Below are 22,676 nucleotides of genomic sequence, written 5' to 3'. Positions count from 1 at the left end.
TTGAAAACGATGTGTGATAAAACATACAGACATAATAGGGATTTATAAATGTAAAAAAAAGGTACAGCAGTCAACATTGTGTTATTATCTTTATCACTATGAAAACAAAAAGGTTCTTCTTATATAAAAGTAAGACTTTCGTACATTTATTAAATTTGCTAAATATTCGAACTGAACATGACACAAGTATATGATGGGATAAAAATGGTTTAAAAGCAGGTTTAAACTTACTGTAATGTAGACAAATATGCAAAGGTTATTGTTCAAATCATTGAATACTCAAAAAATAAAGATAGGGAACATGCATCTCCTTTTTATAAAAAGTCTTCGTATACGCAAACGGAAATGCAGAGATTGAACAGAACTAGATTGATTTAAAACACAACCTCGTTGGAATCTTATTTCAATGTGTTGAACCTTAAAACTTAACATTAACAGTCCTGTATAGAAAGACTTTAGTTTAGTGGTAATCAAATAGGACAAAAATTAATCAAAGGAAAATGTTTGCACTGAGTAACTATCTTTTATCTAAATCTGCAATCTCATGGTACATGCTGAAAATGCCTACATAATTATTCCAAATTTGTGTTGAGACGATGAACACAGGTTTCACTACAAGCGTTATGTATACTTAACATTGTCAATGATTCATATAGATCCATGTTAATGATGTCCAGGTCAGATGAATACTACAAGATGGACATGGAGACATTACGATTATTATAGTTGAGATATTTCTTCAAGTATCGGAGAAATAACCCTTACCTTGAAAACTTTTCAACGCTTTCAAATGAACTATTTATATCCGGTTAAGATCAGATAACCTTGCCAGACAGACAGGTTCGCAATATTATCATTTTAATTTTAAATAAAGTTGAAAGTAAAAAATTGTTCCCAAGAGTATCTCCTATCCAGTAGCCAGTATTCAGTACTTTTGTCGTGCTGCTGATGCCAATACAAACCCGGTGACTAGTCTCATTTAATTTAGATGAAAAAGGGATTGGATTGTGGTCACGGCAATTTGAACATATCCAGTACCATTTGGAAAAAGATATCCCAAAACTGTCGCGATGGCGTCCATAAAAATTTCATAAGAATGATTTCAACTTCATCACTAGAAATTCTTTGTTTTAAAAACTTCTTTTTGGGCAGCAGCCATCTATCAAGGAAATAATAATTGGAAATGCAAACTCTAGAATGGCGTATTAACTAATAGATATATACAGCATATGCTGTAGTGTTGCTAGTATATAGAAATGGAAATGTCACAAAATGGGAGCCGAAATCATTCTTTGTTGTAAAGCTGTGTTCTCAATCGAATTTCATTGTCAGTATGTAGATGCAAGTCATGAATTGAGGCAGTCTTAATTGTATCTGTTGCATCTTTTTTTTTGTGTTCGGTGGAATAGTTATCTAACTTTTGAAATATTTAATGAGCGAACATCATCTATGTAGCAGAACATGAAGTTAAAGAATAATAATATAAGTTTGGAATGGAGAATACTTGTGTGAAGGATTGAAAAGTGCAATGTTTTAATAGTATTGGTAAACGAAAAGAAACTTGAGATTGTATGCTCTTTAAGAGATCTTTGGAATTTTAAAGTATCAACGGTCAAGTCACAATGGTGTCTGTTGCAAGTCAGCAGCTTATAATGCATAGCTTTAGTAGTCTCAGTAATATATCATTTTGTTTAGAACATAACTGTTAGTTTTCTAGTTGAACTGTTTTGTATTTGTTAACCTTTTATAGCTTGTTATGTGGTATGAAGTTTGCTCATTGTTGAGGGCTGTATGCCAAAATATATTTGCTTATTTCTATGTCATTAAATCTCAGGTTAGGAGTTGTCTCCTTAGCAACCATACCATCTCCTCTGAATTTAATATTTACAATTATTCCAGACACAATGTAAAGTCAAAGGATTACTTTTTAGTACCTGGGATACCAACTTGAAAACAAACCTTTTATCAATGATCACTGATTATTGAAATTATGTCAGGTGAAAGAATAACATATAGCAAATATAAGTATCCTATTACTAATAAGTGAGAGTTTGTGTGACAAAAACTATATTCATGAGCCCTCGCTGTCGATGACAATAAGGTCAAGAACAAAGGAGATAACAGATGGAAACTGTACAAGAGGCACCTGTAAAGAACGTATAAATATAGTCTTTTAATTTCTGAAACATAAAGCCTAATACAAAAAATAAACATCGCTCCTATTTTTTGTCCTCCTTTTCAGCCATAAAAAAAGAAAGTCAGTAAATTCGGTTTTTCAAGTCACTTAAAATGGTATAAAACAAACTCAACTACAATAAATACTTTGATATTTATAATCTTTTCAAAAGTAATAAAATAACAAAAATTAAAATCAAAACAGCTGTTCCCAAAACCATATCCTCTGTAACCTTAGCTTGGCAGTGTTTTAAAGTTTAAACCTTCCTTAGATTGAGCAAATCTCATCAGGTAAGGACTACTTTTTAATCATGATCGATGCTTAAAATGACCAGCTTTACCACAATATGATTGAGATGCATTCCTTAATGTGTCCTTTATTTCTCTTAACTACAAAATAATCAATTACAAAACAATAAAATTTGAAGAACTTCAAATTGAGGTACTGTAATTTCAGAAATTTCAGCCAAGTTTTAACCAAAGCGAATTGTGTGTCTAATTTAGTATAGCGAAAATAAGAACTGTCAATCAAATATCCGATACATAAATCTATATGCAGCTTATTCTGCAATTGCAATAATTTATCTGGCATTTTTGTCCAATCTTCAAACAATTTCTTAATTTACATTATTCATTTACAGTAATAACGTTGGATGAACTTGATGTTTTTTTTTATTATGATTGATTGAGGTTGAAGTCAATAGGGACACAGGAATGCATTTAGAAAATCGAAAATAAATATACCAATTTCCTCAATAGATATGGAATTTTTTGTTATCATGATTTACCTTCATTTGTATTTTTTAAATCTTTTGAAATAATGCAATTTATGAACAGGGATACATTTTTTGTAGTTGATGTTATAATTAAAAGATCAACATTCAGATAAAACATATTAGAATTATTATGATTCATTATTCATAGTAAATCAAAATGAGTTTTTTTTAAATTGATTAGATCTAGGGAGCAGGCTTGCATGCATGTCATCGAATTGGTTTTAGAGGGAAGGTTGGCAAATTATTACAGATTTAAAGACAATTATCAAGTTCTGTAACAGAACTATATTCAACTATCATACAAGTAGGCTGTTTAGCTAGCTCCTAACAGTAAAATTGTTTACCAAGGCAGGAATTTTTTTTTTTTTTTTTTAGTTTTGTCCGTACATTGGTTTCCACTCTTTGAATTTACCTTGGAGTTCAGAATTTTTGTGAATACATTTTTCCTTAAAACGAGATGCGAGATATACTTCAATTAGAGATTAAACTTACATGAATCAAAATTATAAGGTCACCAGCTAACAAGTATTTATACAAAAAGAAGTCATGTCTAAATGCATGGAGTATACAATAGTAAAAAAAAAACTACATAAACATCAAACAATTCCCAATTACAAAATGTTTTCTTTAGAGACATATTAATTCTTGCCTGATAGGCTTATTCATACATATAAACACTATCAAGACATAGGATAAAATTGAGAAAGGAAATGGTGAATATGTCAAAGCGACAACCACCCGACCATAGAGCAAACAACAGCCGAAGGCAACCAATGGGTCTTCAATGTAGCGAGAATTCCCGCACCCGTAGGTGTCCTTCAGCTGGCCCCTAAAATATGCATAATAGTACAGTGATAATGGACGTCATACTAAACTCCGAATTATACACAAGAAACTAAAATTTAAAATCATACAAGACTAACAAAGGCCAGAGGCTCCTGACTTGGGACAGGCGCAAAATTGCGGCGGGGTTAAACATGTTTATGAGATCTCAACCCTCCCCCTATACCTCTAGCCAATGTAGAAAAGTAAAAGAATAACAATACGCACATTAAAATTCAGTTCAAGAGAAGTCCGAGTCTGATGATAGTTTGGTTTAAAATATTAATCTATCTAAAATGGGTTTTTTTATAAATATATGTGAGTGATCTACATAGCAGTTCTTTGCTCTCGTTTGTCATTTTCAATTCCTTATATTGCTACTATAAAATTTGGATTTGATGCATATCTAATATATATCACAAACTCTTACATTTATGATAGTTATTAGTAACTTCATTTTACAAATACAAAAATCAATTTATTTGCTAGCTCTGATTTCCCATGATGTTATAACCACTTAATATATCATTACTTCTATATCAATCAAATAGTTGTCATTTCATTCAAAATAATCTATTAAAATTCACAATTTCAAATGAAAATACTGGTATTTTAGCATGTGTCTATGTAACATGTGACCTTAAGCTAAATATGAACTGTATAATCTATAAGCTCATAATGTTTTTTTCTGACTACAATGAGAAACTTTATAAAAAATTTTTAGAATATTTGTACAAACAATTCAAAATGATTAGGTGTTAAATCTTAATTTACAAAGTGTAACATTTTTTAGTTTTAAATTCAAGATTTTTTTTTGGATAAAACAGAAACTTGACAATTTGTGAAATTTGAGCGACTAATTGCTGTTAGTATTTTTTTTTTTACCCAGATAACAGTGGTTAAAAGTGTTTGTAAATACTAATCAAAGCGCTGTAAGCGCTGAAGGCAGTTAACCAAAAACCAAGGCAACCGTAATTACGAAAACTGTGGCAATGTTGCCTCAACATTAAACATTCATATATAGTACATTCATGTTTATCTAATGATTTATTTATTAAGGCAAATAATTTATATATTATCAATGTTTCAAAAGCAATGCATATATCAATGTATATTTTTTTATGGTGAGTCTGCAGTGGTACAAGTTCCTAATGATTGCAGTCGTTCTACTTGGTAGTTAACCTTGGTTTTATTTGACTGCTAGAAGTTCAAGTTAACTTAGTATGAACATGTAATAGTATGAATGGACTGGTTTCCCTGGAAAGAAAACTGAGTTTGTGTTCTATAGTACAAAAGTTATGAGACACGAATCAGACAAATGTTCACTACAACAGGGATCAAAGGTGAGGTCTGACTGACCTGCCCATAGTAAATGTAAATGATTTGTTATTTTGTCCCATACATATGAATATATATAATTTAGGGGTGGGGATCTCAACGGTTTTCAAGTTCTCAAACAGGTAGGGGTAGGCAGAGGATTTAGGGGGGGGGGGGGGCAGGGGGCCCGCCCCCCCTTTTTGGGAAAAAATTGGTTGCTTATATAGGGAATCACTGAAGCGTGACTGGAGCGGGCCCCCACTTATGAAAATTAATGGATCCGCCACTGGGGGTAGGGTGACCCTAGGGACTTCCCCTACATTTCATTTTATTTGTTATATTGGCCCATACATGAATATATATTGTTTTGGTGTGGGGATCTCGACCGTTTCCAAGTTCTCAAACAGGAGGGTTGGGGTGACCACAGGGACTTCCCCTATATATTATTTTATTTGTTATATTGTCCCATAGATATAGTATATATGGTTTAGGGGTAAGGATCTTGACCATTTCCAAGTTCTCAAACAGAAGGGTGAACAGTGACCTCAGGGACTCCCCCTATCTTTCATTTGAATTGGTATATTGTCCCGTACATGAATATATGGTTAAAGGGTGGCGATCTCAACAGGTTTCAAATTCTCAAACAGGAGGGGGTGGGGTGACCCAAGGGACTCCCCCTATATTTCATCTGATTTGTTATATCGTCCCATACATGAATATATATGGTTTAGGGGTGGGGATCTGGACCATTTTTAAATTCTAAAACAGGAAGGGTGGGGTGACCCCCAGCGACTCTTCCTATATTGCATTTGATTTTTCATATTGTCACAAACATGAATATATATGGTTAAGGGGTGTGGATCTCGACCGTTTCCAAGTTCTCAAACAGGAGGGGGTGGGGTAACTCCAGGGACTCCCCCTATATTTCATTTTATTTATTATATTGTCCTATACTTGAATATATGCAGGGGCGGATTCAGGGGGGGGGTGTTGCGAGCTTGCACCCCCCTTAAATTTGCAAAGCATGGGTTGTTCTCAGCTTAATAAAGAATATTCCGATAATTTTACCTCAAATTTTTTTTAGCCTCGCTCTGCTCTGGGAACAGTATATGTAATATATAATATTAATATATATGTTCCTGCTCTGCTCGGCGAAAATTTAAGTTTGTGCCCCTCCTTACCTAAAATGCTGGATCTGCCCCTCATATGGTTTAGGGGTGGGGAGCTCGACCGTTTCCAAGTTATCAAACAGGAGGGGGTAGAGTGGCCCAAAGAATGCCACCTATATATCATATGATTCACTTACATTAAGGTATATATAATATTGTTGCATTATTTGTGAAAATAAAGAAACTTTCAGCTACTTTAATTGACCCTTCAAAATTGAGAAAAAACAAATAACCCTTCGAAATTGCAGTAATATGTTTACATTTTAAAAGCATCTCACATGCATTGTCATCATTTATCACTGATAAAGAAAATTTAGACTGTGACCATGAACATGTATATTGTTAATATACTGTTCCCAGCTGTCACGTTGTATTGGATTTTTAAATTAAAATTTGTCAAAAAGTAATTTTGAGTTTCTGTATAAAATATTTTTCTGCTTTTTCTTTCTTTTACATCTTTTGGTTTACAATTCTAGTGTTTATATTCATTTACCATGCATAGATTTATTTTTTCACCTGCTTTGATTTATTTTGTAAATGATCGCCAAACCCGGAATTATCCTTATCCGCTTCCGGAATCGGATCCGATATTGTAAATTTTGTCTTCACGGTCGCCATTGTTGTGTTTACAATGTTGTTTTTGTCAATGAGATACGATTTTACTCGAATTTATACAATATTTGTCGGCGAATTTCTGTATAAAGCTAGCGGTTGAACAAAATGAACATCGCTGTCATGAATAATAATGATAAAAATAAGTTTTTAGCTCGTTTAATTGGAGACTTTGGTGACTTGCATGGAAGGTTTGCAAAGTAATTTTTTATTTTCTTTCAAGTGGAAGGTGACTACGTCGGGCGTAGCTAGAAACCAACTATCCTAGTCGAAATTCCGCTTGCAAAAGTGGAAGGTCGCAGACCTCGGACCACCGCTAATTTGCACACCTGCCTCCAAATTGAAAAGCTACGAAAATTTCTTTTTCTAATTTGAAATTGCCGCCAACAGCATGAACAGTTGACTTATTATATAATAGACTACTGACGTAATTGTACTACGTATTGATGACAAACAATATCCCTACGACTTTTGCCATTTGGGAAATCTAAACTACTTGTCTTAAGAGATTTTCGGCGATTAAATATTTCATACAATTGTTCCTTGACATCTTAGCTAAAAGCACAAGTCATAATGAACTACACAGGGATTCTTAATAAGCACTACTTCCCTATGTGTAACTTCAAAACTTTTGGATAAATCGACGATCATTTAAGGTTTTTCTGGTCATATTTTTTGTAATCCAGAATAAAAAGTATTAAAAACGTGTTCAATTAGTTATATATAACATAGTAGCGAGCTAGATAATAACAATGGCAAGTATTTCAGCATTTATTGGGTAGAACACAAATCTAGGGCGATCGCATAATGCAGCTTAACTGCATAAAAATTAAGCAATTACTGTATGCATATCTATTCCATAAGGTCAAATGACAATAAAGGCTAGATATAATACATGGATTTCAAAACATTTTGCATAGAAATAATAAAATACAACAAAACCATGAATACATCATCATAACATTTGTAAAACATGTATAAAGAGGAGGTATCGTGAGTGTAACAACACCAAACGTAAATATTCTACAACACAACATAACAATAGTTTGAAGATCTAAGACTCTTATCACAATTCGCCGTTTCAGAATCTAATGCATTCTGGGTAATATTTTCAAAAGTCTACACCAAAACGTCGTGATTGGTTAAAAACGTCCTAAAAATTGAAGTTCAACCAATGACGTGACGTTATTTTCATTTTGGGGTACGAACAATCAAATTACCCATAGTCCTTTAGATTCTGAAACGGCCAATTGTTAAATACATGTATGCTAGTTTAAACAGTTTAAAAACAGTGTTTATATAATATAAAAATATAACAAAAATACTGACCTCCAAGTCAAATTCATAAATGAGAATTGATGTCCATAAAAGCTGACAAAATTAAACACTATTAATCAGAGAATTTTCATTATAAAAGATATTAATTTTTATAAGTTTATAACTTTAACGTTTAAAAAAAAACACACTTTTTTGCATAATCATTAACATCATATATGTATATTGCAAAACAAAATTTTTGTTTATCCAATGGATAAAGATTTTGGCACACAAAAAAGCAATAACCATGATTTCCAAAGAGACTTCAATGTTTAAAATGATCAAAGGATCATCAACAAGGTTTAGAATTTAGAATGTCTTCCTAAAATTGGTCCATATGGATAGATGAGATTAAAAAAAGGGTAAAAACATGCAATTACCCTGCTGCAACAATTAATGATTGAAGAGGAACTGGTTATACATGTATATTTATATATTGAGCAAATATGTCTAAGGTTTATATTTATTTTTTTGTAAATACTAACTTCATTATGAGATACATATACTACAAGATATAAAAAAAACTAGCACCAAAACTTTTACAATCTAAATGATGATCTATCTATTAGGAAAGGGCTATGACATATGTTTACTAAATCTAAAAGGCTAGTTGCATTAATTCCAGCCAACCAACTTATACTTAAAACTGCTACTTAACCAATACATGCAATAACTAATGTTTATTTTAATTTTAAAACATTAGCAATGATAATAAAAATACTACTTAAGAAACTAAAATGTTTTACCCAAAAGAATCTTACACAAGTATTAATATATTTCACTTAATTTCATAATGTAATATTTTAATCAAACATATTTTTGAAAATTGTATGGAGTTTGAAAAACTTTCTAAATGCAACACAGATATTTCAATACAATAATATATATACCCTGACAATACAAGAGTGCTGTCACAGTTATAGAATGTTAAAATACCTGAGTATGGTCACAATTGAAGAGTTAGGTTTTTAAATATAGACAAATAAATTTTGTATTCCTAAAATGTAACTATGTAAACATAAATAACAAATATCTGTGAAAATCTCCTATAAAAGAGTGTAAATAAATTAAAATATTTGATATTAAAAATATAATTTAAATCCCCTACCATCAACCATAGTGTCAAACTCTACAACATTTTAAAGTGCTAAAAATTCTTCCTTTCTTGCAAAGTACTCATTCAATTTCATTATGGCGTAGCTGAAAAGAAAAAACAAAATCATCATAAAAACAAAACATTAACTTTCTATTAATTATGCCAAAACATATATCTAAAAATAAATTAAGTTCATGTGTTGCTGTCAAAAGTAAAAGATAAGGAGAGAAGATATAAAATCACAATTTCTAATGCAGCAATCCTTTTGTATCAATGGTTCTGATTAAATGCCAACATGTGTACAATTCTCTTTCTATGTGTCTGTAGTTGACATGTTGAATTCTGGAATGCATTGACATGGTATTTCTTCAATAAAAAAGATTTTAAAAATTAAAAACTACACACATTTTTTATTCTTTTTACCTAATTTCATTTCTTTCATAGGCTTACAAAAAGCCTTTTTCAAAAGACTGGTGATTAAATTTAATGCTTGAAGCATACATCAGATGTCAGGCCAAAATAAATTAATAGTGTGTTTCCGGTTTCTAGACCCTACCTCTGTTTTTGACGCCAACCCTAAACATTTTCTTGACCAAAACAAATAAATATTAAAAATCTGGATTTTTCAATCTGTCGGGATCCGACTTTTCGTTTAAAAAACTGCAGATCTTCAAAATGTTTGAAAGCAATCACCAATATGACCAGGTAAAGCGTTTTAAGAACCAAGATTTTAAATAAATAAGCATGGTTTTTCGACAACCGTGCAGTGTATTAGCTGTCAAATATGCGAAATTCGATCACATGGTTGCAAAATATAATGACATTAATTCCAGATAATAACGATATGATGAATCTTTTTGAAGAACACCATGATAGACCTATAGACGAAAAAAATACGAAGTAGACGCATTTTGCTCAACTTCTTTGCACAGGTACAGGACGAGATTTTTTAAATAATGTATTCAATATATATACATATATTAACAAAATCTCGTTTTTAACCAGTGCTTCTTTGGACCAAAAGTCAGAATTGTTTCAAGATTGACAGACTGTATCTAATTCTGTCGGTTAATTGACAAATATTTTAAAAGTAAAATGAGATCAATTTAATTCTAAAATCAAATTCCATCTTTTTTTTAGTAAAAAATGCTCTTACGAATGTTGTAAAAAATTGTTCTCAGGAAGCAACTTAAACGGCTGTTAATGCTTTTGGGCATTTGACAGTTTGAGTTAATGAGGGCAAGTGGGCAGACAATGTGTAATGAGAAATAGAAAGCTTTCCCTAGTAGGCAGACATGGTGTATGATTCATGTTCATTTATAAATGAATCTGCCCTGGCACGAGTCTACTTTTATTCTATAATATTTCTCTGGCTAGTCCCACAACAGTTTATATTAGAGAAGAAAAAAATTCATGTCCTATTACATGTAAGAGCCAAAATTTTGTACTCGAAGTACCTAGTATACCTGGAGTTTTATGATGCAGGTTCATATCTCATATTGGTTTAAAATATGTTGAAAAATATAATTAGATATACATCAATACAAATACAACCACCTGCATTAAATTACAAGACATTTTGAAGAAACACCATAACTAAAGGTAAACTATGATAAGTACTTACTCTAAATAGTCAAAATCTATAGTGGAATATTTTGACTGTATCAAAGCCCAAACTCCCCAGAAAAAATGTGCTGCCTGAAATATAACAAGGAAAAGAATCATTATTTTGAGCATTGTACAAAAAAGCCGTCTTCTTGTCCTGTTTATGAAATTGCTGTATGAGATCATGTACATTCAACTATATGGAGGGTTAAGTTGTTATTAAAGTACGTAAGGTGTCAGACCTATAATTACTAATCTAATGTCTGTCACACTTTGTCTCTTATAAAAAAAAATCCATTATTTTTAACCAAAAGATTAAGTACTTTGAGCCTGATTTATGTAACAGTTAACATCCTGATTGCTATGATTGTACTAGTGTTTTTAAAGTGTATATCAGTTTTATAGAGTTCATTAATATCGATTAGCATGTACTAATTCAGATTGTACATTATTTTATGCATATTGGGGTATTCCTGTGATCCAGATCTAGATTTAAAGTAGACCAATTTAAATCCATGTTCAAATGCTTCTAGCATTTCAGAAATGTTGTAGGTAAATGTCTTTTGTTCTATTCATGTTTTTTGTCATTTAAGAAATTTAATGTTGATGGCATTAATATTTGATAATAAACTTTGCATGCTGATTATGAAATCATGTTGTTATACATCATCTATCAGGAGCCATACTTCAGAATAGCTTGAACTTGAAAAATATATTAGTACATATTTGTTAAGGGACCAGCTGAAGGACGCCTCCAAGTGCGGGACTTTCTTGCTGCATTGAAGACCCATTGGTGGCCTTCAGCTGTTGTCTACTCTATGGTCGGGTTGTTGTCTCTTTGACACATTCCCCATTTCCATTCTCAATTTTATTTTAAGTCACACAATCTTTTCGGAAAATGCAAAGAACAAACACATATATAAGTTATAAAATTTGTGAAAAAAGAGCTAAAATTGTGTTTAGCGGACAAGTCTTTTATTTTATTTCAAATGTAATGACAAGGATAACTTCATACATTGAACAGATACAAATTTTATGACATAACTAAATGTTTATAAATAGAAGGTTAATGATGATATATGAAACTGATGGCTTTTCGGAAAGGACATAATACAATGGTTTCAAATTTGCACTGTATAATCTATTACCGGTTATACATGTTATTAAATGTATTGATTTTCAATGGATAGATTTCTAGATTGATCGAGATTTATAACTTACCAAAGCACACTTATTAACCTGTGTGTACAGCTTATAAACCTCTTCATCAGTCACAGCAGATTTTATCTCGTTTTGTTTATTCCATTCTTCTAAATATGTACGTAGCCACATTAACTGGTACTCTTTGTTTGGGTACCTGCTGAAATCTACCTCATCTACACCTTAAAGATAAAGGAAATAGTCTATAGTTTAATTTTTCAGAATATACATGCAATAAAAGGCCTCTATCATGAAGTACAATGTTATTGTGGGTAGCTGAATAAACATTATTTGAAACTACCCATAACATGATGTATACAGTAAACAGACTTATTTTCATGAATAATTTATTTTGCTTTTAGCACTTTCTAGTCACCTTTGTACTGCAGTGATGAAATAACTAACAATTTTCTAATTTACTGGATGTAGTTAGAAATGCAAAGATCCAAATTTTACATATTCACATCGTTTTATATTCTCATTAGTTTTCTACTTGCAAAAATTAATTTGTTTACAGTATGGTCTTTGGGTAGCAAAGTGATGAATACAAAATATACATTCTTACAATGTCTTATTTGCCATTTAATTAGTCATATATATTTGGGATTTACTAAGTAGTCAAGATAGTGCAAGAATATAGTTTTAGTTTTGAAAATGGTCATTTTAATTGCTCTTTTGTTTTCTTTTTTTTTTCCCTAATAAAGGAAAATATAGTTGTCATCACCCTTCTACTCCTAATTTTTCCTAAAATAACTGGGTGATCTATCTCTCTTGCAATGAATGAACAGCAAGAGTACCCAAATCTTAGCTAGCCAAGGGTTACAATACACTCTCTTCCTCTTCACCCTTGGCAGATTGATAGAGAATTTTGGAGACACAAGTAATGATTTCTATTGGTCGTTGACGTAACTGGCTGCATTAAAGCAAAAAGCCTATATAACATGACCACATGTAATGTAGAAAATGTGGGTAAACAAATGCCACACGCTGATTGTGCAACAAGTCTTTACCCCCCCAATACAAACGACAATATTAGGTGAAAATTTGAATGTTCTTAATCAAATAATAGAAGTTCCTGTCTATGTTTCTTGCACAAATGACGAAATATTATATTTTCGTTTTCTGCTTTACCAAGTTTGTAAACTGTAGACGCTACAATGTTTTTACCTCCACACTGAAGAGAGTTCAAGTGTAACCATTGGTCAAGAATAATGTATTAGGAATGGGGGTGACTTTAATCAACCAACAGATGGTGCAACATTGTTATCACAAATGTTGGCTTAACCTGCCAAGGGTGAAGAGGAAGGGTGTGGATTGTAAAGCTTGGCTAGCGAAGTTGGAGTACCCAGACCTTTCAAAACATCCAAATCTGTGTTAGTATATGCTTGACCTTATCTCTGCTTCATTAAAACTTCTGTTACAATACCTGCATATTCACAGAAATGGTTTCCTATATCATACGGCTGGTAATTGAACATTGCATACTCATGATCTATAAGACTAATTTTGTCTGGAAAAAAAAGAAAACAAAATTAAAACACCTATTCGCACATGTACTTTTGTTTTCAAAGGTTTTGTTTAAGGATAAAAAAAATCATGTTTTCTGCATTTTAAACCTAAAATTGAATTTTGCAGTAAATGGAACAATGCCAACACTATCAGATCAACATGATCAATAGATGTTGTACATTTCTATGATTTTTTCTCAACAACATTTTTTAAAGCCTTAAATATGTAAATATCTTAATGTATTTTAAAATCCCATTTTTTTCCCATTTACAGTAGCAATGAGTAGAGTTTTCATATATCTTCATACATAAACAAAACTAATCAAAGGGACAGAACTCTAGAATTTATATTCACACTTTAGAATTTATATTCACACTTAATACTAACATGATAAGCATTTTGTCTGTATATCATTTCTCTGATTCTTAATTTTCCTTAACAAGTTGATAATTTTTCACATATATGTATAGTTTGCTTAAGTTCCGGTCTTCATTGGTGAAAACTATAATGTTAAATATTCTTGCTTGCCTGATGCTTTGCTAAAAGACGACTTTGTCTGATGATGTCAATGTATAAAGAACACAATCTTTTTGCCAATCATGCAATCGTCTAATTTTGTCTAAAATCATTATAAAGTATCACAGTCAAACTTTTATGTCTTTTATCAGCTTCTCTAACATTTTACATTTACAATCGGTTTAACATTAATATTATCTACTCATCAAAGGAATAGTCAGTGTAAAATTAAACAGCTATATAAGCCAAGGCTTTGTGTTGAAGGCCATACATCATGATCATGAACATTGACCTATAATGGTTTACTTTTATAAATTGTTATTTGGATGGAGAGTTGTCGCACTCATACCACATCTTCATATATCTACATATGGTATGTTTTTTTTCTCTCTTTGTTGAAGGAAATAAGGTGGTTTTTAATTGCTTACATCCACTTCATTTAATCTTTCAAGTTTGGTTGATATTTCCCTAATTGAGAATCAAGGCACACTTCCTTATTTTATACTTTGACAGTAAACTACAGCAAATTATTAACGACTTATTGTATGTAACTCAGATATAAAAAAAATCGATTCATATCTGATGTCTTTTAATTTGTAATATTCTTTTCATTCATATAAACATCGTCATACCTGTAGCTGCATCATATACTAGATTTTTTAACAAGAGATCATTGTGACTCATGACAGCAGGAGCATTTAAAGATTCTATTGTCTTCTTCAGTTCTTCATATTCCTTCATCAGCCTTTCTATAGATCCAACATTTTTTTTAAATCTAAGAAAAAATAACAAATCAATGCATATTTTATGAAAAATAACGTTTAGCTAGCATCCACCTTCATTTTCATATCTAGGGATTGTTTAGGTTTTGATATGATAAGACTCTAAAATTTTTAGGATTTAAAAAACCAATGTTTTTAGTTTTCAGAAGGGCGCATTACATTTGTGTGCATTTGAGGAATACATTTGTGTGCATTTGAGAAATACATTTTTTTCCCTTTGAGTGCAGCTTTGATGTCATTTGTTAGCTTTTGTTTTACAGGTAACATAGGTAAAATAAAGATAACTTGTAATAAATATGATTATGGTTAAGATGAATTTTGGACATGTCTTTTTGTCAATTTATCAATAAGACAACTACCCAAATATATGAAATTTGAGATAATCATGGAAGAATTTATGTGAAGTTGTAATCTTTATGTAATAAAAAAATCAGTTTTTTCAAGTTGACATTTCTCCCAATTTCAGTCTATCAATGGTTGTTGTGACCTTGACGGTTGAACAACACACAAACATATTATAATTCGGAGTTAAGTATGACGTCCATTATCACTGAACTAGTATTCATGTGTTTAGGGGCCAGCTGAAGAACACCTCCAGGTGCGGGAGTTTCTCGCTACAATGAAGACCCATTGGTGGTCTTCGGCTGTTGTCTGCTCTTTGGTCGGGTTGTTGTCTCTTTGACACATTCCCCATTTCCATTCTCAATTTTATGATCATGACGATACAGCAGATATGAATAAACAGTGGATGACAGACACCATATTTAAAGTAATGGAATGAAGCATAAGTTTAAGTTAAAAAAATCTTATTTGACAGAATACCTTTCATTTTTTTCTGGTTGGTCGTACCCAGTTGGTGCTATAGCCAACCACTTCTCAAGTTTTGGAAACAAACCTGCAGATGGTGGAGACCCTGATTTTGGCTTTAGAGAATGTAGTTTTACCATCTCCTTTGCAATTTGTCTGTAAAATAAACACAAGATGCAGATAGGACAACAATTAAATAGAAGAAAACTGATCAGATAAATAGACATATAAGACATATTTTAGTCTTAGATGGATGATTTTTTTTATTCGTTGTTATTGGCTTTAAACTACATGTAATTACTAAGTACTCTTAAGTGTTTACTTTAGTGTCTTTTTTGTTGTGCAGATGTATCAGTGCCCTGGCACATCCACTCTGGGTTATTGTGAGATGTATTTCTACTTGTATCCCTCTGATGAGTGGTGCTTTTTTCAACTGGTTTTTAAAGATGTTGTTATGTTGTACTGTCATACTGTTACACCTCAGTCCAAAGTTAGGGCAGGGCTGGTACGTTCAAACCAATTTAACACCACAACATTCTGTATGTACCAGTCCCAAATCAGGAGCCTGTTATTCAGTGATTTTTTTTTATTGCTCTGTAACATATTTTTTGTGTGTGTGGAAGCATTGAAACATAACAAGATTTGCATCAAGTTATCCCGGACTACTTACACTCTGTATCTTCTAACTGATTCTGGGTCCAGTGTTTGTCCAGGAGAGAATCCATAAGCCACACCATTATTAAACTCAGCATAAAGTGGCGGACACAGCCCATGCTCTGACAGAAATATAATATTATTTTTCTCTGTATCTCTATCTATAATCAGATCTGTATTAGCACCATATATTCTTATTAGCACCACATCACAACCAAATCCTTTGTCTGCTTCATAACATCCAATCAGTTTGTTAGTTATACCTTCAGTGAAATGCTGAAATACAAAATGTAGGTTTTTCTCATTGCTGAAGGTATATTATTACAATTAGTGTTATAACTTGGGTAACTAAAGGCTCTCAAGAGCCTGTGTCCCTCACCTGTCTTTATATTGTTGTTTTTGAAATCATGTAACATAAGGTTAAAATCATGATAAATAGTGTTACATATATATGCATGTACATGTAGATACTAAAGATTATTAGATGTTACATGTAGATATCATTAGATACTACAATGTATAATAATATCTAAGATAATAACCAAAAACTTCAAAATTTCCTTAAAATTACTAATTAAGGGGCAATGGGTTGTCTGAAAATTTCAGTGCAGATAGATGTACATCTAGGTGTCAGACCAACAATTACTCCCTCCAATTTAGAATGTATGTAAAAGTAGCCCTACTCTGACACAAAATAGTGCTGCTTTTGATGTCCTTGTTTACTTAAACTAACCAACAAATTTGCAGAAATGAAACTTTTGGTGAAAGAGCAATATACATATGTATCTAGATCATTTTGAGCCAAAATTTACTTGTTGACGAGTTTGCATTAAAAATTGAGGATTAATGCGCTCCATAGTATACTAATTTTAGATTTCCAGAAAACCCGGTTTTTGTTTTGGAGTACCTCTGTTTGATGATCAGTTATTTTGTTAGAAGGCTTTAAAGGTATGGTGAAAATTGGCATGTAGAAAGCTGATACATGTACAATTAAGGATATACCTGGTTTCTATGAAGTTAAACTTAAGGTAAAATATTTAGAAAGCTGTGAAAATTGCAAAATTTGGTTGAACAGATAGGGATTTTTAATTGGTGGTCTGACACCTTTAAGAGAAATGCGGGAAACCAAAAATTCAGAAAACAATTGATTTTTTGGTCTTAACTGATCATTTGAAATAATAGTAGCCACATTTTAATTGTTTTTGGAGCAAAAAGTCACAAATTGCAAATTTAGAGCCTTAAACCTGAATTTGTGCTATTTTTAGCTTTTCCCACCCTGATAATATGTTTTCATATAAAAAATGTTATAAATTGTTATAAATGCACAGTAAGTTGTTTCTGTGGTGTTAAACATTTAAACATAGGTTGATTGCTACCCCAAAAAAATTGTCGTCATGAAGATTTGATGAAATTATTTGATTTTTACCCCTTATATCATTGCGGCATACCATGTATATGGCAGTTAACATAGCCTGATATAAACACTGCATAAACTCACAAAAATCTCATTTATTATCCCAAATGAAAGTTTTATACTGTAAATTTTATTGTCTGATAGTAAATAAAAGAGTTAAATGACCATGACTGCACTTTTGATCAGTTAATACTCCCATTACTGACACCAGGTGTAAAAAAGGGGGGGTCAATATTCCTTGACTCTTCAATACCTTGGATTTTTTATTAAACTCATTGTAAAAATTGTGGAAAGTCTTTCAAGCAGTAGAACAAACAAGGAAAAATCAACAAAAGCTGATCATTGAAAGTTTATGTTTCTCTAGTCCAAAATGAGATTTTCAAGTATTTTCTATCAAAGGCTTACATTACAGTCAGTTTAAATTGAGCTGTGAAATTTGTTATATGAGTCGCATTATGCTCAGAATTGATGTTTTTAACTTCAAATTGACTAAGGATTAAGAATAAACAAAACAAAAGATTTCTGATCAACTTTTTTGGCACTTTAGGTGTCAGACCACCAATTACTCCCTCCAATTTAGAACGTATGTAAAAGTAGCCCTACTCTGACACAAAATAGTGCTTTTGATGTCCTTGTTTACTTAAACTAACCAACAAATTTGCAGAAATGAAACTTTTGGTGAAAGAGAAATATATCTAGATCATTTTGAGCCAAAATTTACTTGTCGATGAGTTTGCATTAAAAATTGAGGATTAATGAGCTCCATAGTATACTAATTTTAGATTTCCAGAAAACCCGGTTTTTGTTTTGGAGTACCTCTGTTTGATGATCAGTTATTTTGTTAGAAGGCTTTAAAGGTATGGTGAAAATTGGCATGTAGAAAGCTGATACATGTACAATTAAGGATATACCTGGTTTCTATGAAGTTAAACTTAAGGTAAAATATTTAGAAAGCTGTGAAAATTGCAAAATTTGGTTGAACAGATAGGGATTTTTAATTGGTGGTCTGACACCCCTAAACCTGATGAGTATTTTTACCCCTATGACAGATTTGCTCTAATTGCTTTAATTTAGAGATACATGTATATACTAAAAAACTGCATGTTTTCCCTATGTTCTATTTTTAGCCATGTCAACCATGTTGGTTGTCAGGTGGGGTCATCAGGGCCATTGGGCCAGATAAGCTAAAAAAAAAAAAGGGAACCTGTTTACATTTTAAGAATTTCACTGTAGTTTGAAACAATAATTTTTTTTTATTTATAGCAATACACTTACATTCATGACTTACTAAAACACATTTATAACCATTCAGTGGTGGATCCACAACTTTTTCAAAGGGGGGCCCACTGACTGACCTAAGGGAACAGGCTCCAGTAATGGTCAAAATTATAGAAAACTTCATCGGCTCTAACTCAAAATATGGACAATTTTAGGTTAACTTAAGGGCGTCTTGAAATCTTTTGACAGCTCCCGAAGTGCTAATTTTTCACCTTTTTCAGCTGGACCAAATCACTACTTTCCTTAAAAATTTGGGACCCAAATTTTTTAACAGTGTAATTTCACCCCCCTTCTTAAAATTTGAGGCATTAAACATGGAGAAATAAATTTGGAAGGGGTATAAAAATTAATGGCAAGTAACCCACTGTCAACACTAGGGACTATATTTGTGAACAACGAAAATCAAGGGACGACAATTGTGGTCTCGGACCTAATACTTCAGTAATTCCCTATACATGCTATATAGTAAACTAAAATTTTCCCACAACAAGGAACAAAAGAGGGGAAGGGTCCCATGCCCCCTGGATCCACTGTAACCAGAGAGCATGATCATGATGATTCTTCTTGCAAAATCCCATGTCTCCACCGGGACTCCAACCCAGGACTTCTGTATTACAAGGCAGCACGTTAACCGACTGAGCTAAAGAAGTACTTCCTTAGCTCAACCGCTTATGGCTGACTAAGTACATGAAGTATCTACTAAGTTTTCTAAGGGAAGCAATCCAGTCACACTCCCCCCACCTCAAGAGTCATTATACTCTATAATGATGATATCTTCATCTTTTTTATATTTATATTTTAACCTGGCTAGGTATTTATTCTAACTGTGGCTTTTTATTGTTGGCCGCCAATGTAACCTGAGAGCATGATTCTTCTTGCAAAATCACATGTCTCCACCAGGACTCGAACCCGGGACCTCTGTGTTACAAGGCAGCGTGTTAACTGACTGAGCTACATTTTATAGAAGTACTTCCTTTAATAGCTAAACCGCTTACAGCTGACTAAGTATTTTCTACTAAGTTTTCTAACTTGCAAACAATAATGTCACACGGCCAATGGGTGTGAATGTGTGGGGTGTGGATGTGACAGGGGGCAAATGTTAATGGGAGCAAACATTATTTTGGGCGAACAGCTATAGCAAAAGACCTTCATGAGTATTAAATTGTGTGTTAAGTTTCAAGTACACAATAAATAACATATGCTAAAAAAAAACCACGCAGATTTTAAACCCCAAAAATCGTCCATGATATAAGAGCAATGTTCTATGTATGTATATACTGGTAAATTCCACAGTTATTTGAAGAAACCCTCGAGCTCAAGAACGTCAAGGGTACAGTGGAATCCATGTACATGTACACTCCTTATCGGGATAAACGAAGATGTGTCACCAACCATTGCCAACGTACTGTAGTAAGTTAGGTTAAGTTGCAACAATTTTTAGAAGGACAATCCCAATTCAAACACTAAGGAAGTGCTAGGACACCTAGAAGTCTGTTATAATGGTGGAGGAATCTAAATTACTCAGGAGAACCATTCTAGTATTCTAGGTTGTAACATGTTATAGTACGTACTGTCTGGGTACCAGAGAAGTGTATAAGAGGTAGTCCAAATAATTATGACGTCTTGAAAGGCTATAATATTTTTTTTCTTGGACGTCTTATTTCGTTTTTTTCTTTGACGTGACACCTTACTTCGAAGTGTTAACATGGTTAAGGCGGAGGGGGGATAGAAGGGGATAGAAGGGGTCCTGATCCCGAAATCCCGGAGGTCCTGAATTTAAATATTAAAAAGTAAATCCCGACGTCCCGAAATCCGAAAAAAAAGGATTCCCGGATCCCGAAAGGGTCAATCCCGAAATCCTGAGCTTAAAAACACCCGATCCCGGAGTCCCAATAAAGGTCCTATCCCCCCTCAAGGCCTCAAAGAAAAAAAAATATATAATAGCCTTTCAAGACGTCATAATTATTTGGACTATGTAAGAGGGTGAACATCACCCTAGTGATGTACTGAAATATCCAGGGCCCCGAGTCAGAATCGAACAGGGATCTTTAGAACTGTAGCCACTGGTCTTAACCAATAGAAATTCAACCCACACTTTATCAGTGATAGATAGCAGGCCAGGGTCAACGAACTTCAGAAGTGTGCAAAATAGCTGCATAAAGCGACAAAATAAATGATGACAACTGCTTACAAACCTTAAATTTTATGTTATCTGTTTGCCATTGAGGTCTTATTACATCTAAAATAGCTTGTGCACTTTTTTCTAGATTGTTTTCATCAAGGCTAATATTCAACTGTTCATGTTGTCGTGCCATGATTGTAAATCACAAAATCACAAAGGGTCAAACATGAATTATATCCGCATATAAAAGATCTAGGATTCGTCCAGAATTTTATAAATGCATGATCATACATTGGTACATTATAACGGCAGTTTCATCTAATACTTACCGTAATACGTTAAAATACATTTTTATATTAAAAACAGTATTATAAAAGAAATAATATCTTTAAATTAATAAGCAAAGTGAAACTAAGTATAATCATTGTTATATAAAAAAAAAATTAACTTATTATTCTATTTAACAGTCACGGAGACCGCACTTCGATAATTTTTCCTCGATTAAGGCTTCTGACGGAGATTACCTGGATTTTTTTAGCGGATACAAAATGAAAATATATTTACCACAGGCATTTGTTTCTGTCAATGTGGGGTTTTAACTTTACTATCCATACCCGTACGAAAAATCACTGTTTCTGTCAATGTGGGGTTTACTATCCATACCCGTACGAAAATATTTACGTTATCATTGCAATTTCATTTTTTTTTAAATGTAATACAAATAGACATGGGGGAATTGAATTTACAATGTTTAAAATGTTTACAAAAATATATATCCGTTTAGGTTTAACACTGTTAGTTATCGAGACTCTAGGAATTGAAAAAAAAGCTAAATAAATCCCCACCTTGTTTAGATTATAACCATGGATTGAAGAAATACACCAACGGTATAATCTTATAATAATTATAAAAACAAGAAACAAGAAACACCTAACAAACGAGAACCACTGAAAAACAGGCTCATGAAGTTATAGTAGGTTTAAACGTTTCCACAGGCGCCAACCTTCACTCTAACCTGAGTGTTAAATTACAACTTGATATGTAAGGCGATGCATTTTTCTATTCTTTATTTTGTCCATCCTTTTCTGTTCCCTGTATTCTGTATGACCATTTATACCATATTCATGATAGGCAAATCATTTTGAAAATATTGGAATGTTTCCTATCCTGTCAAATTCGAATACGGAGGTTTGGCAAAAATCTTCCTTTGTACCATCAGAGACTTATAATACGTATCTGGTACCCTGCACTAAGAGTACTGTCCAACAAAGCAGAATCTGGCGCAACTGTTTTACTCGATAGTTCAACGTATTTGATTGACTAATACCGTTTATGGGATAGTTGTGACAGATGAACACAGACACATGTATGCTCCACTTTTCGATGTTGTGCTATGTGCAGTGGCGGATTTATGGGGTAGGGGCAGGGGACCCAGTCTCATCCTCTATTGTAAGAAAAAAAGGATTCACTGAAGCATGACTGGAGGGGCCCCATCTTGGGCAGTT

At 32.6% G+C, this 22,676-nt stretch overlaps 1 protein-coding gene across 1 annotated transcript; it reads right to left on the bottom strand.

Annotated features, from left to right (window-relative positions):
- Positions 1 to 4,046: 4,046 nt before the first annotated feature.
- LOC139481172 (ethanolamine kinase 1-like) lies at positions 4,047 to 21,371 on the bottom strand. The gene is made up of 10 exons (XM_071264327.1): positions 21,245 to 21,371; positions 16,374 to 16,633; positions 15,719 to 15,859; positions 14,747 to 14,889; positions 13,516 to 13,599; positions 12,111 to 12,271; positions 10,909 to 10,982; positions 8,133 to 9,388; positions 7,694 to 7,959; positions 4,047 to 4,691 (listed from the first exon to the last, which is right to left on the bottom strand). Exons 1-8 carry the CDS (start codon positions 21,362 to 21,364, stop codon positions 9,328 to 9,330), a joined length of 1,044 nt encoding a protein of 347 aa, XP_071120428.1. The 5' UTR covers positions 21,365 to 21,371; the 3' UTR covers positions 4,047 to 4,691; positions 7,694 to 7,959; positions 8,133 to 9,327.
- Positions 21,372 to 22,676: the final 1,305 nt, after the last annotated feature.

Source organism: Mytilus edulis, chromosome 7 (assembly GCF_963676685.1).
Source record: "Mytilus edulis chromosome 7, xbMytEdul2.2, whole genome shotgun sequence".
In the NCBI taxonomy this organism is placed as follows: domain Eukaryota; kingdom Metazoa; phylum Mollusca; class Bivalvia; order Mytilida; family Mytilidae; genus Mytilus; species Mytilus edulis.
The sequence above is the reverse complement of the archived record's forward strand: the minus strand, read 5'-3'. Positions and strand labels throughout refer to the sequence as shown.